The sequence below is a fragment of the Heptranchias perlo genome, chromosome 16 (genome assembly GCF_035084215.1).
Source record: "Heptranchias perlo isolate sHepPer1 chromosome 16, sHepPer1.hap1, whole genome shotgun sequence".
Taxonomy (NCBI): domain Eukaryota; kingdom Metazoa; phylum Chordata; class Chondrichthyes; order Hexanchiformes; family Hexanchidae; genus Heptranchias; species Heptranchias perlo.
Window position 1 is genome coordinate 46,374,547 of NC_090340.1, and position 15,832 is coordinate 46,390,378.

At 40.1% G+C, this 15,832-nt stretch overlaps 1 protein-coding gene across 1 annotated transcript in view; it reads right to left on the reverse strand.

Annotated features, from left to right (window-relative positions):
- The window catches only part of LOC137333349 (early endosome antigen 1), a 586,801-nt gene that overhangs the window by 194,985 nt on the left and 375,984 nt on the right, over positions 1-15,832 (reverse strand). Inside the window, exons 16-17 of the mRNA XM_067997503.1 lie at positions 10,316-10,474; positions 5,377-5,460 (exon numbers count right to left, since the gene is read on the reverse strand). Of these exons, the coding sequence (XP_067853604.1) occupies positions 5,377-5,460; positions 10,316-10,474 (243 nt within the window). The remainder of the gene's footprint in view (positions 1-5,376; positions 5,461-10,315; positions 10,475-15,832) is intronic.

Consider the following 15,832-nt stretch of genomic DNA (forward strand, 5'->3'; position numbering starts at 1 on the left):
GGAATGTACAAATTACCAAAGGAAAAATAATGAAATGCTCATGAAATTTAATAAACATATCGACAAAAAGCTAACTTGATCTTTGTTTCAAAAGGTTAGGATTCCAGAAGTGATAGCTTTATTCAAAAATATACTTTCAGTATACCAAGCTGTCAATTAATCATCTTTATTATCTCAGAATATCCAAAATCCAGTGAGGTTATGTTATAAATCTCTAGTCTGGTAGTGCTGGTCTTATTGACAAATTGATAATTTACATTTGCTTAATCTGAAAATGGGACTTCAGAAAAATACAAGACAGCAGAACTATTTTTCTTTCTTGACATAGAACAAGAAGAATAAAAGTTTATATATAGCTTTAACATTAAAGAAAAATGTGTCAAGGTGCTTCACAAAGCTTGATTGAAAATATCAGTTTTGAACAGTTTTTTAAAAAAAAGATGAAGAGAAAGGGAGGGGTTTAGGGAGGAAGTTCCAGAGACCAAGGCTAAGGCAGCTGTAGACTCTGCCAATAATGGTGGGGCAAATGAAGGAGGGATGCATAAAAGGCCAGAGTAAAAGAACTAAGATGTGGGAGGTTATGCAAACCTGGAGGAGATTGCAGAGATTGCAGTGTAGGACGTGGTTGTGAAGGGATTTGTGAGTGAGGATGAGAATTTAAGTTGACAGACAAGGAGCCATTGTAGATTAGTAAGGACCTATTGACGCATGTCAAAGAGAAGCAGGTTTTCTAAAAGCTGGAAAGTGGTGAAAACTGGTGGATGATCAACAAAGATCATCACAGTGAGGCAATGAAAAAACACTGGTAGATTTTGACTTTGTGCAATAGTGTAAAACAAGTGATAGCGAATCGGCAGCCCGTTTGAAGTCAACAGAAATAAAAGCTGGGAGAGAAGTATAACAGGCTGCCAATTCACTATCAGCCGTTTTACACTATCACACTGTCAAAATCTACCTCATTAGAAGAACAAAAGCACATGAAAATAATTTAGTAAGGTGGTGAAAAGTCAGGGAAAGATCGACATAAAATAAACAACTCCAACAATAATACTAATACTATTACATGAAATTTCCTACCTTTGGGCATCCATTTAGATAAAATACGTGGCACACTATGTACACACAGATATTAAGCAGACTATTCATTGTAACACAGAGATCACCTGAAGTGATGTGGGAAATTATTCAAGAAGACATTTCGGTGCCTCTTTGGACTTGCGTTTATGTTATCAAAATGATGTTTTCTTCAAAATTCAATTACATTTTATGAATTATTGGCATTCCAATAACCAGAAGCTTCTTCAAAAGTAAAGACTGCAGGCTATAATCTAGCCCTTGGGTAAACAAAAGACCCGAAGAAGCTACAACTTCCCAGAGAAGTGCTTGTGCACCAGGAACATTGACTTCCATCAATTAGTATTCCAAGCTAAGCTCACCCTTCGCTGGTTTATTTTGACCCAACTGCTTCCAACCTGGATTCTGAACAAACTAAACCAGGCCCTTGACAAAGAATGCTTGCAGAAAAAAAAACATGTAATTGTAAAAATCCTGTATGAAATTGTATGGTGCTGCAGATCAATTCTGGCCCACCTGACTCCACCCCTTTCTCCCTCCTCTACCATCTCTGCCCAAAAGCAAAGAAGTCTCAGCTGCCTTCAAATGTTATGGAAGTTTCACTGTGCTAAAATAAATTAAAATCAAACCTGAGGCTTCAAAATATAGCACGTTAACTATTATTTTCTCCAAAAAAGACACTTCTATGGCACAAACCCTTTAAATTAATTATACTGCTTATTTCAAATTAGGGATTTGTAAGATTATGTGTTGCCAAAGCCACTTGACAAGATTCAGATCATTGTCATCACTGAAAGCATCACATGCCCTACCACTTTAACTGTAAGATAGCACCATTATCCCTTTAAACAAAGTAGAGATTAAGATTATTTGCAGTTTAATGGTGAACTGGTGAATATTTGTCAGGAAACTCAAAATAAACATTTTATTTTAGCTTTGTATTAAGGAAAGAATTACTTTGAAAATCTACCCAAATTCTATTTTGCATCATTTACAACAAATGTAGTGCCATGCATGTTGCTAGGGCCAACACTGAATACATGCATCATTTGCAGGAAACAATACTGAAAGAGGTTGAAAGAGAAAAAGATTTTGGTGTTATTGTGCACAGATCGTTAAAAGTTATTGACCAATGTAGAGAAACTGTAGCTAAAACTAATATGGTTGTATTAATAGAACCATTTGGTATAAATCAAAGGACATCATTTTGACATGAGACGGATCGCTGGTCAGACCGCGTCGAGAGTACTGTGCCCAATTCTGGTCTCCTCACATGATGGGCGATATGGTGGCCTTGTAAATAGTCCAGAGGAGAGCGACAAGAATAATTCCCAGCTTAAAGAACCTCAACTACTCAGATAGGCTCAAGGACCTTGGTCAATTTTCTTTAGAACAGCGTAGAGGTGACCTGATAGCGGTCTATAAAATTAAAGGGCTGGATAGCGTCCCTATTGATAGATTATTCCAGTTTAACAGATTGGGAGGACCAGAGGACATGAGTTTAAACTATGGAAGAGCAGGAATAGACTAGATGTTAGGCAATGCTTCTTTTCCCAGAGAATTGTGAGCCTCTGGAATACATTGCCACCTAGTGCTGTGGGTGCTGACTCTCTGCATGCCTTCAAGAGAGAGCTGGACCAGTCCCTGACTGGGGCAGAGATCGCATCATATAGAAGGTAAGTGACGTTATAGATAACACTTGGTCCATGTGATCTCCTAGACTTGTTTCGATCACCTGATGAGGTCGGAGAGGAATTTTACAGAGTATTATTTCCCTTATTGGCCCTGTTTTTTTTTTCACCTCTCCCAGGAGATTACATGGCTGCTGGAGTGGGTGTGAGGCGGGGTGGGGGTGGGGTGGTCTGGTGAGGGAAGAAGTGTTTCCGGCCATCATGATGTGGGGCAGGCTTGATGGACCAGCTGGTTTTCTCCTGCCTGTCAATTTCATACGTTGGTGTATCTGTATAAGAAAGCTGTCAGTCATCTTTAGCTTTTTAAAATAAAATGAAACTTTAGTATTCAAGTGTAATCAGGGGGAAAACTCTCCAGTGGCTGGAGTCATACCTAGCACAAAGGAAAATGGCAGTAGTTCTTGGAGGCCAATCAGCTCAGCCACAGGATATCACTACAGGAGTTCCTCAGGGCAGTGTCCTAGGCCCAACCATCATCAGCGGCTTCATCAATGACTTTCCCTCCATCATGTCAGAAGTGAGGATGTTCGCTGATGATTGCACAGTGTTCAGTTCCATTCGCAACCCCTCAGATAACGAAGCAGTCCGTACCCGTATGCAGCAACACCTGGACAACATCCAGGTTTGGGCTGATAAGTGGCAAATAACATTCGTGCCAGACAAGTGCCAGGCAATGACCATCTTCAACAAGAGAGCATCTAACCACCTCCCCTTGACAGTCAACGGCATTACCATTGCCGAATCCCCCACCATCAACATCCTGGGGGTCGCCATTGACCAGAAACTAAACTGGACCAGCCACATAAATACTGTGGCTACAAGAGCAGGTCAGAGGTTGGGTATTCTGCGGCGAGTGACTCACCTCCTGACTCCCCAGAGCCTTTCCACCATCTATAAGGCATAAGTCAGGAGTGTGATGGAATACTCTCCACTTGCCTGGATGAGTGCAGATCCAACAACACTCAAGAAGCTCGACACCATCCAGAACAAAGCAGCTCACTTGATTGACATCCCATCCACCACCCTAAACATTCACTCCCTTCACCACCAGCACACCGTGGCTGCAGTGTGTACCATCTACAAGATGCACTGCAGCAACTCGCCAAGGTTTCCTCGACAGCACCTCGCAAACCCGCGACCTCTACCACCTAGAAGGGCAAGGGCAGCAGGGGCATGGGAACACCACCACATTTCCGTCTTAAATGGGCGACCCCTTATTCTGACCATCCTGACTTGGAAATATATTGCCGTTCCTTCATCGTCGCTGGGTCAATATCCTGGAAGTCCCTACCGAACAGCACTGTGGGAGAACCTTCACCACACGGACTGCAGCGGTTCAAGAGGGCGGCTCATCACCACCTTCTCAAGGGCAAATAGGGATTGGCAATAAATGGTGGCTTTGCCAGTGATGCCCACATCTCATGAATGAATAAAAAAAAAATTGGGCAGAAATACCAAATCAAAGCCCAGGTTTTTGGGAGCGGTTGAGGCCCTAATGTAAAACCTTTAATGAAGACATTAAAAAATAGTACAATGGATAAATACTATTAGAAAATATGTAATTTTTTTGAATTTTTTTATTTTTCAAAAACTTTATTTTGGACTTTAGGAGTTTCAAGTTACTGAGAAATAAATGGTGGTTTCATTTTTTAATTTTATCTTTAGTTCTTGTGCTAAATTTCCCACATGGGCTGGTTTACACAGAAATTTTCAATGGAACGTGTATCCGACTGACTGAATTTGATATATTAGTCAATGTCTGGTGGCATTGCACGTGGGGAATGAAGACCAAGTGTAGTCTTCAGGTGAAGCCTGTTTCGAGGGCAAGGGATAATTCGAGCAATGCATGCAGACATAATTCAGACCACATTTAAAGTCATACATTCTGTTCTTATTTTTATACAATACCTTGATTTTATATTATTTACAGGTAAATAGCAAAACGTATGGCAATTTGGGAAGCAGAGGCATAGAGGTGGTTAAGAATTTCTTAATTGCAGTACGAGCTAAGGAGTTTTGAAAACTCCATAAGAAGTATTCACATTGGAGAAGGCACGACAGATGTACTGACTTTAATAATATGCTAGTCAATGTCCCAAGGCATTGCACACGGGGAGTCAAGGCCCAGTGTAGTCTTCAGGTTAAGCAGGGTTAGACGGTAGGGGTTAATTGGATCAGGGTGTGTAGATATAATTCAGTCCCTATCTTAAAGTCACATATTCTGTCTTTATTTTTATATTTCCTTTATAAATTCCTATGTTCACATTTATATTAGAAACTGCCGATGCAAATTTGCCACATTGTAATTACATCCTTACAACAGTGGTGGCGCTGCAAAAGTCCACTGGCAGGAGGGTATAATTCCAATAGCAGTACACCACAACTTTAAGAACGATATGTATATCTATACTGTAATGACCATGCCAATACAAATGACCAAAATAATTTGAAAATACTTTTTGAAATCAAATGATTTCAGCTCTACTTAGCAACTGTTTGGTGCATAAGTGTGCTATTATTTGTGATAAATGCACAGCGAATGGTTTTTTTTTGTGCTAAACTCTGGAAGATTTATATCAAAGGTGAGTTGCAAGCCATGCAGAATACTTACCTTTTCTTCAGTTGCATTAGTTTTGTCCTGCAAGGCAATCCTTTCGTTTTTCAACTTGTGAATCAAGCCTTCTTTCCTACGCAACTGAGCAAAAAAAACTTTCATTTATTTATAATGCACAGTTAGCAACAATAGCGACATGAAAAGGATTCTTTATCATGATGTGACAAATATGTCACAACAAAGATTTTCTGTTTTCTTTGCTGCTTTTCTTATGCAAACATGTCATACCTTAAAAAATATATCAAATACTAAACTGAAATCCATACGAGAGGAAATGACTCATATTTTTGTTATGTCACCTGTCTTTCATTTACATATCATAAATCAGCAATATATTAAGTATGGAGCAATATTGGGATAATGTGTTATTAGTTAGATTGGATCAGGACATTTCCCTCATGTTACTTACAATAGGATCTGATATGTTTTTTTAAAATTCAATCTTGGGATATGGGCATTGCTAGAAAAGCCGGCATTGATTACCCATCCCTAGTTTCCCTAGAGAAGGTGATGGTCAGCCACCTTCTTGAACCGCTGCAGTCCTTGTGGTGAAGGTACTCCTACAATACTGTTAGGTAGGGAGTTCCAGGATTTTGACACAGTGATGATGAAGGAATGGCATGTATATGTCCAAATCAGGATGGTGTGTGACTTAAAGAGGATCTTGGAGGTGATGGTGTTCCATTGCACCTGCTGCCCTTGTCCTTCTAGATGGTGGAGGTCACGGGTTTGGGAGGTGCTGCTGAGGAAGCCATGACGACATGCTGCAGTGTATCCTGTAGATAGTGCACACAGCTGCCACAGTACGCCGGTGGTGGATTTTTAAACTCGTGGATGGGGTGCCAATCAAGTAGACTACTTTGTCCAGGATAATGTTGAGCTTCTTGAGTGTTGTTGCAACTGCACCCATCCAGGCAAGTGGTGAGTACTCCATCACACTCCTGACTTGGGCCATGTAAGAGGTGGAGAGGATTTGGGGAGTCAGGAGGTGAGCTGCTCGCTGCAGAACAACAAGCTTCTGACCTGCTCTAGTAGCCAGGGCATTTATGTGGCTGGTCTAATTGAGTTTCTGGTCAATGGTGATTCCCCCCAGCGTGTTGCTGGTGGGGGATTCAGCGATAGTAATGCCATTGACTGTTAAGAGGAGGTAGTTAAGCTCTGATCTTACAAGGGGAGGTAATTAGGCTCAGATCTGAATGCATTTTTTTCCAATTTAAAAAAGTAAATTTTTCCTTCTCACCATCTCCCAGTGGCATCCACCTTCCCTTGTTAACAAAAGAGGCTAAGTCCTGCTCCCAAGGACTATGCAGGCAATTGCTAGAAGGTGCAGAAGATTAAACTTGGGTAACTGGTTTTTCATTTTTCCTCTATTTTTGTGGAGATGTGCCTCGACTTCAATTGGCACCTTTCCACAGTGGCACAGCATCACTCATTAATGCTCGGGCTTTTGTTGTGGAGGCCTTGGGCCACAGTATGGAATAGGCTTTCTTTTGGTTTCTACTTGCTTGAGGATCACAATGCGATCTCAATGGTGTCATCAGTTTTGCTGTCATGCTGATCATTTGGCATGGTGAGGCAGTGCCCAAAAGAAGGGGCATGGCTAGAGTTGGCATGGATGAAGGTGCTGTCTTTTACGATTACAGCATGTCCTCACACCATACCATTCAAATGACCACATACATGGTAGAAAATGTGCAGGCCCCACAGCTGCAGATGTGGCAGAGATAGAAGGCCACCATTGCTCCCCAGAGGCTCCCTGACATACAACACGCAGCACCTTACTACCAGCACATAGAATGAGTACTAGATTAGAGTCTACAGCATGTCATATAGTGTCACTAAAGAGAAGCACCGATGCTAAACACTAGGGGGGTTAAATTGGATAACCCCTGAAAACGGGCGCTGGGATCATGGCATGCGATTAATCCGTGCCCGGTCTTTGCACTGCAGGCAGCATGTTACATTCGTGTTGCCTGCTGTTTTAAATAATTGCTGCGTACAGCCAGTGCTACCTACGCTATTGATTGGCGTGCATGCATCGGGGGAGGGGGGGCGATATCGCGAGTGGCTCGTGCTTCTTAAAGGCAGCCTGCACCCCTTAAAGGGGACATGCATTGTGGCTGCAAGAAGTGATGGGCGTTGTTTCAAAACTGAATCTGTGCTGTGATACTTTGAAGAATGGCTGCGCCTGGGAGAGATTGTGAGTAAGGTTCTCTGAAGATGCACTGGAGGCCTTGGTGCAAGAGGTGGAGAGAAGGAGGGGCATCCTGTATCCGCAGGGGGGCAAGAGGCCCTCCAGACATAGCTCCAAGAATATGAATGCAGTACAGGATGAAGTTCAATGATTTAACACGAGTTGTTAAGGTGAGTGAGCTCAAGCTTCAAGTGGCATATCCTACCATCTGCATCACCAGTCTCATCCACTGCTCAATTCACTACACCCCCATCACCCACAGAGATCAATTTTAGGGTATTCATGTTTGCTTGCACCCGAGTTCAACTGTGTCCAAAGATTGTTCTTGGTATGGTTCTGGATAAAATATCAGCAGTAAAAAGCAGTGTACATGATGTTGTTTTTGATGACAGTGTAAGGAAGATGGACAGGAATCTTCTGATACAATAGGTGGGTGGGGAGTTGGAGAAGGTCTCATCAATGAGAGAGCTGTGTATCATCAGAAGCCTACAAAGGGACTTCAGTAACACAATCTTCCAGATCCTCCTGCTTGTTTCTTCACCATCTTGCTGCAATCAGTTGTCCTCCTACTCTAGGTGCTCCATAGTTATAACTCATGAAGTTGTGCAATATGCAGTGGACCATGATGATCCTGGAGATTTCGTCCAGATATATTGTAAAACACCCCTGCTCTGTCAAGACATCCGTTTCAAAATGCTTACTTTGCGTTTGATAATTATTCTAGCAGCTTCATGCACCTCATTGTGCCTGTTTTGCAGCTATTCCTTTGGCTTCCAAGGAGCCAAACTGGCACTCTTCTTTGTGATTAAAAAATAGAGGGATAGTGAACTGCCTTAAAATAAAGATATTATGATTAATGACGTCCAAGGCCTTATGCTAATGGTCACTGACAAGCTGAATGTTGGAGTGGTAGCCTTTAATGTTCATGAATGTATAGCTATTGTGTGCAGGATCCCATAGGGCCACATGGGTGCCATTGGTGACACCATGTACTTCTGGAAATCCTGCCATTTGTAAAAGTGGCCATTTGCCCTCTCATGTTGTTACTTTTTGTCTATGGTAAAAGGAATGTAATTGCTTTATCAGGCAAACAAGGCATTAATCGCCTGCTTGATACTTCTGGACAATGCAGATTGACGGATGTTGTTGAAATCTTGGAAATCCTGTGTTATGCTGGATAGCATGAACCACATCCACATTCAATCTACATTATCCAGCTTTGTCTCGTTGCATTCCAAAGAGAACAACATAACTTGAACTATAGGTTCCACAGAGTATTTGAACACTTCAGTCTGACATATCCTTATAACCTTCAATCCCCTTAACCAGATAATTGTCCAGCTCTTTTCTTTAAATAAAGGTGTACATTAAAACAGCAGCTTTGGCAGTCAAAATTTAAACAAATTATAAACCTCATATCTGTCAGACAAAGCCATATCAGACTCCAGTCCAAGGAACTTTCACCAACAACTTTTTTCAGCTTTACTATTTCACTGCCTAACTTTTTGAAATCGTTGTACATCACAATCTTGTACGCACAATTTTTCTCCCCACTGTGCATGGAGTTGAGTACATGCCACTATTTCAAAGTAAGAGTCAGATTGGTGAATACAACTCCAAATCATTGTGAAAGTACATGAGCTCCTAGAATAACAATGGCATCAAACTCAATACCCTTGTTTCAACTACATGTGCATTCTGCCTCCAAACAAAACTCTACTACTGGAGTGACAAATCATAGGAATAGTGCAATATTGGGATAATTCGCTGGACTTTTCTCATGTTGCAGAACAACGATTGGAGTCTTCAGGATATGCTGTTCTTTGTTCTAAGCTGTTCTTCTGTCTTTCAGGGCTTTCCTTGTTACATCAGGCCAAAAACCTCTCACAATAGACTTAGTGAAGATGCACTATTTTTGTCCAAAATCAGAAATGAAAGATGGCAATATGTACAGATCAGAAATATTTTTGTAAATTTATAATATAATTAAGTACTCCTACCCGGTGATATATGACAAAATGCTCATTAAAAAAAACTTCAAATCAAACTCGGAAAAAAGGTCAAGGTCAAACTACCACACCTCCATTAACCAACTTTATTGGCACTCTCAGCTATAAAAAAAAGTTAAATGACCAGCTTTAAACATACAGCACTTCTTAATTGGTCATTCGCAGTCCAATTCCACAAAGGGGCCTGAAACAAGTATTAGGCCTCTGATTTGCATATGCAATGGGCCTAACGCCAGTTTCAGGCACCTGAATGCCTACTGAGCAGTCCTTGACAATATGGCAGGCGGTGCACTTCTGGCATGGAATGAGCGAACGCACGCCATCTGCTATATTGGACCCTTAGGCGCCTGTTTTACAATCCAATTTCAAGGTCAGTGACTACTGTCAGCAACAGGCCAATAAAGATGATGGTAATAGTTCACGGAGAAGGGGTGGGGGGGAGAAAAGAAATTATCAGATGGAAAGGGGGAGGGTCAGATGACATACGCAATGATTTCAAAAATGCATTGGCGAGAGAATACTCCAATGATTTTCCTGTATTCATAAATTCATTAGTATGTGGAGAACAAATGAAGAATCTGCTTGAAATAGTTATCACCGCATAGTATTTTCAAGCTATAATGCATGAAGTGAATTCTTTAAGGCACATACAAGGTATTTTTCTGTACATTAGGAAGTCAGGATTGCATACAGTGAATCATGACGACTCATTGAACAAAAGCTAATAACTGACCTCCATCGACATAGCATTCTGCTCACTTTGCACAGCTAAGTTCGCCACCTCCAGTCGTGCATGAAGCTGTCCATTTTCCTCCACTAATTCATGGCAGTGTTCCTGCAGTCGGGTCCTTTCTTCCTCAAGCTGTTTGATTGTCTGTTCAAGTCTTATCATCTGCAAAAATAAATATACACAATATAAATCATAGTTCCTAATTGACATGAATAAAGCAACCATTTAATTAACATCACAGGAACAAAAGTGCTGACTTAAAATAGTTTCAGCTTTAAAATACGAAACCATTACAGATCAACATGTGTTCCAAGATTATGTCTTTTTGCTGTATGTAATATGACATCAAGTAAATAAAATGCAATGCTGGTTAACATTACCTCAGAGCAATTGACTATAACCGTATGCACTATATAGTGACATAGGCATTGAAGAGACAAGAGGAAAAAAATCATTATTTTGATTATTCTGTAGGCATTGTTGGCTACTGCATTCTGGAATGCAGTACAGAGTGGATGCTAAGTGGAAATTCAATACAGTAAATTATCCTTTTGTGGCCTACATAAGTACACTGTAACCTAGTTAAGACACAGCACATTAAAACCTTGTAATATATTTCTACCAGTCACGTGGTATAATTGTTTACTCACAAAAGCTTGTCTGAAGTTAGTAGTGTACATACAAGGGACTTTTGAAAACAATGTGCTGACACTGGAAGTAAATGAATGTTTAAATAATTTACAATAATAATGTACATGAAATAAAATAGCAGATACTGAGGGAGTTGAAAGGTGTGATGACATTTTGAGATTGGGTGAAGTTAATAAACAACTTGAACATTGTTGATAAGCCATCTGAATCCTTCTGGACAACTGCTGTTCAAACATATACTGAACAATGTACAAATTGGTAAATCAGTGTCAGAAACTACCACATATGTAATTTGATCAGCATATCTTCAGGTAGCAAACAGTTTCAATATCCTTTGTACCCTACGTCGCATTGCCTCAGCTCTTACAATCATGCTCAATGCCTGCTGCAAAGCATAACAGGAAGTATGCAAAGTGTGCATGCTTTCTAAAATAATATTCAGTGTACATAATAAAAAGATACAAATGCTTGGGAGTGAGTTATTGGCTACAATTCAATTCTAACATTCTGATATTAATGAATTGTGGCCTCTAGTGATTGCTACACAAGAAGTATGTTGCATAGGACAGGGACAAATCATGTGACCTAATCTCAAAACATAAGAATCCCGAGAATGATAACACAACTTTACAACAAACTCCCAGATTTTGTTGCACTTTGAATTTAAATGTAGTGAATCATTATGGTGCTAGCAGTAATCTTATTACCAATAACTACAAAATAAACACATGCTGGAGTCATTGTTTCAAAACAACTAAGAGAACAATTTGTGCTAAAGGCTGTTGCAATCTATAATATATTTTGACAAGTGTAGGCAAAGTATGCCAACACCCAATGATCTTAAAACCTAACTTGGTGTAATAATCTACAGTACTCCTGTTTATTTGGCAGTGTTCTTTGCAATCATTAAAAGTTTCAAATAATACTTGTAGCATTTTTATGTCAATTTAACATATTTAATTTCCAGTTATCCAAATTCTTGATTATCCAAACCAAATTATTTCATTTCAGAATGGTTTGCATAAAAAGAGCTCTATATTACAACACACCATTTGAGAGAAGCAATCTATTTTCCATCTTTTTTGTTTGCTTTACATTTTAAAATTCTTCATCCAGTAATGCAAACCTGGACAAAAGGCAGCAATGTGTAACACTGAGATCAAAGTCACCACCAGAGCCTAAGATAGTGATCAAGACGAGTTCAAAATCAATTTGACTATTGATTGACTGGCTAGGAGTTATGTTGTTGTGAATGAACTTCCATTCATAGGATTTGCTTTTATGAAGATACGCAGTGGGGAATTAAGATTTTTATGTACACTGACATAAATTAAATAACCCCATAGTAGTAACATGTTGTGGAGTATCATCAGATAGATTTTGTCACTTTAAGCGATGCGGTTAATACCAGTTTCAGAGGAAGCTACAGTTTTATCAATACTGTGAAGGAAGGAGAAGGAGTAGGAGAAGAATCTTTCTGAATACTACATAGAAGGAAGTGCAGCTTTCACTGCACGGGATGAAGGGAAGTTGGGTGCTACTGTGAGGGGCCTTGATAAGAATACATCATCTGTGAAAAACTACTGGAGTAGATTAATTTAAATTTGAAAGGAGGTGTTGGATGCATGGAGGGACTACAGCCCCACACGACCAGACGTAAAGGAAAGGGACGTTAATGAACAGCAACAGACCCAACAAGTAGAGTACTTAGGAGATGGCATGAGTGAATTAACTAAAATCTATGACCTTAAAATACTCATTTTTGAACAATTTCAGCAGATTTATACAGTATATGTATAGGGCAGAGTATGGTATCATACCATATCTACATCAGGTTGTACAATGACACAAATCGCTAATTGTTTAATATTCCAATTATCTGTAAAGCCTCGATCATTGCATGTTTTGTTTCTGTACTGTTACTATTCAGGAATAAAATCTGTTAAAATGTGGGCAAGTCAAACTTTACTGCTTTCAATCCAATTCTTCTGAGGGATTTGAGAGAAGCAAACAACCAAGATCAATTAACCTGTTTGGAGAATGTTAGATGTCATTTAGGATTTAGCAAAGGGTAGAAAATGACTGACAAAATCTTCTAACTCACATTACTGAAGCTTTATTTTTTTGTAAGCCAGCTGAGGAACAACATTGATATTGAGTCTTAAGTCTCCCCACCAAATCTCCTCACTATCCCACCTTGTGAATGAGCATTGCTGAATAATGCCCTGTAAGACAAGATTAAAAGAAATAAAAATACTCAAGAACGAACAAAGAAGCCTCTCTGCCAGTCTACAAAGGGTTACGGTTTCTTTAAAATAAGGATAGCAAAGCAATCAGCCTGAGATAGGACAAATATCACATATTTAATGCAGATGATTGCCCAATGAGACTAGATTTTTTTGTTGTATGATTTGCACTGAAATCTTGCCAAAGAACTGTCAATCCTCTGCAAATCAGTTCAGCAATCAAACAGAATAACCTAATAGTCATAAAGCTACAGGAAAATTGAGGCATTGATCCACATTTTAATATCTGTAATTTCTGTAAGAACAGTATTCCTGAATACCAAATCACAATTTCTGTCAAATGACAGTGCAATATTTCTCAATTCTGCTTATTGCATCTGAATTTGCAGGCTCATATGCAAGTCATATTACTCCCTAAAGGTTAAAAAAATACAAAACTTCAGCTCTTCCTTCAAAGAATTCAAACTGGAGATAGGCTTACTTCAGCTCCTATATTCTTCTTGTATTCCCTAGTTCCAGACATCAAAGAATTCTATTCCATCAATAATAACATCAAATAATGAACAAAGAATACAAAATACATAGCAATGTAGTGACAATAATTACTGACGTCAGAAACTAAACGAATAGAACAATATCAGGATCTGGCCCTGAGAGGACAAAATTCCTAGATGTAGATGGAGTGATCCTCATACCATGTTATCTTAAATATAATGATTTATTCTTGGGTTATTTTTCCATCTGGAATGGTTTTGTCATCCCAACATGCACCTCCCAATGCAGAAGGAGAGGCTAATCCGATTGAGTCACAGATCACACCAACCATTACATAACTTACAAAAGGACTGGCTTATGTCCCTCGTATCCTGCTAATTTTCTGCTTTTAACTTTAATCTACACCTTCCTTTATGATGAAAATAAAAGTAAAGCCCAATGCTGATCAGTTACTATACAGCCATTTAACCCTGTATCTGATGTACTAACTCAGTCATCTGCAATTATTTAACATAAAACATTTATTTTAGTTTACGGGTGAGACTCTTCTCAAGGCATTTTCTCCACTTCCTTTTTCTTAACCTTCCCTGCTCAATGCAACAGCTTTAACTGAGATAGCTGGTGGATGAGCTGGTGCTGGGCCTCTCCCTGTACCACACCAAAACCAGTCACTAGGAGGTGCATGAGATTAAAGATGATGTGGAGATGCCGGTGATGGACTGGGGTTGACAATTGTAAACAATTTTGCAACACCAAGTTATAGTCCAGCAATTTTATTTTAAATTCACAAGCTTTCGGAGGCTTCCTCCTTCCTCAGGTGAACGATGTGGAAATGAAATCCTCGAAATGAAATCGCATTTATAATTCACAGAACAATGCTTGGTGATTACAGACAGTTTTTTCAACTGCCCGTTGCCAAGGCAATCAGTGTGCAGACAGACAGGTGTTACCTGCAAGGTCTCAGAATATACAAATCACCAAAAAAAACAACAAACAAAAAAAAAGAGATAGAGAGGTAGAAACATAGAAAAGACAGCAACTGACCCGTTATATTAAAAACAGATAACATTTGTTCGCTGGTGGGGTAACGTGTAGCGTGACATGAACCCAAGATCCCGGTTGAGGCCGTCCTCATGGGTGCGGAACTTGGCTATCAATTTCTGTTCGACGATTTTGCGTTGTCGTGTGTCTCGAAGGCCGCCTTGGAGTACGCTTACCCGAAGGTCGGTGGATGAATGTCCATGACTGCTGAAGTGTTCCCCGACTGGGAGGGAACCCTCCTGTTTGGCGATTGTTGCGCGCAACAATCGCCAAACAGGAGGGTTCCCTCCCAGTCGGGGAACACTTCAGCAGTCATGGACATTCATCCACCGACCTTCGGGTAAGCGTACTCCAAGGCGGCCTTCGAGACACACGACAACGCAAAATCGTCGAGCAGAAATTGATAGCCAAGTTCCGCACCCATGAGGACGGCCTCAACCGGGATCTTGGGTTCATGTCACGCTACACGTTACCCCACCAGCGAACAAATGTTATCTGTTTTTAATATAACGGGTCAGTTGCTGTCTTTTCTATGTTTCTACCTCTCTATCTCTGTTTTTTTTTGTTTGTTGTTTTTTTTGGTGATTTGTATATTCTGAGACCTTGCAGGTAACACCTGTCTGTCTGCACACTGATTGCCTTGGCAACGGGCAGTTGAAAAAACTGTCTGTAATCACCAAGCATTGTTCTGTGAATTATAAATGCGATTTCATTTCGAGGATTTCATTTCCACATCGTTCACCTGAGGAAGGAGGAAGCCTCCGAAAGCTTGTGAATTTAAAATAAAATTGCTGGACTATAACTTGGTGTTGTAAAATTGTTTACAATTGAGATTAAAGAGGTAGCAGAGAACAGAGGAAATGTGAAGGTCACATGTCTTGAGAACAATAGAAGAGATACCATCAGAACCATTGGTCTTATTGAAAGGATCAGACAGACCAGGTTGGGTATAACACTAGCAGGTAAATTCATCCGATCCTGTTACGTTGAGTCTACAGCACAGAAACAGGCCATTTGGCCCAACTGGTCTATGCTGGTGTTTATGCTTCACACGAGCCTCCTCCCTCCCTACTTCATCTAACCCTAT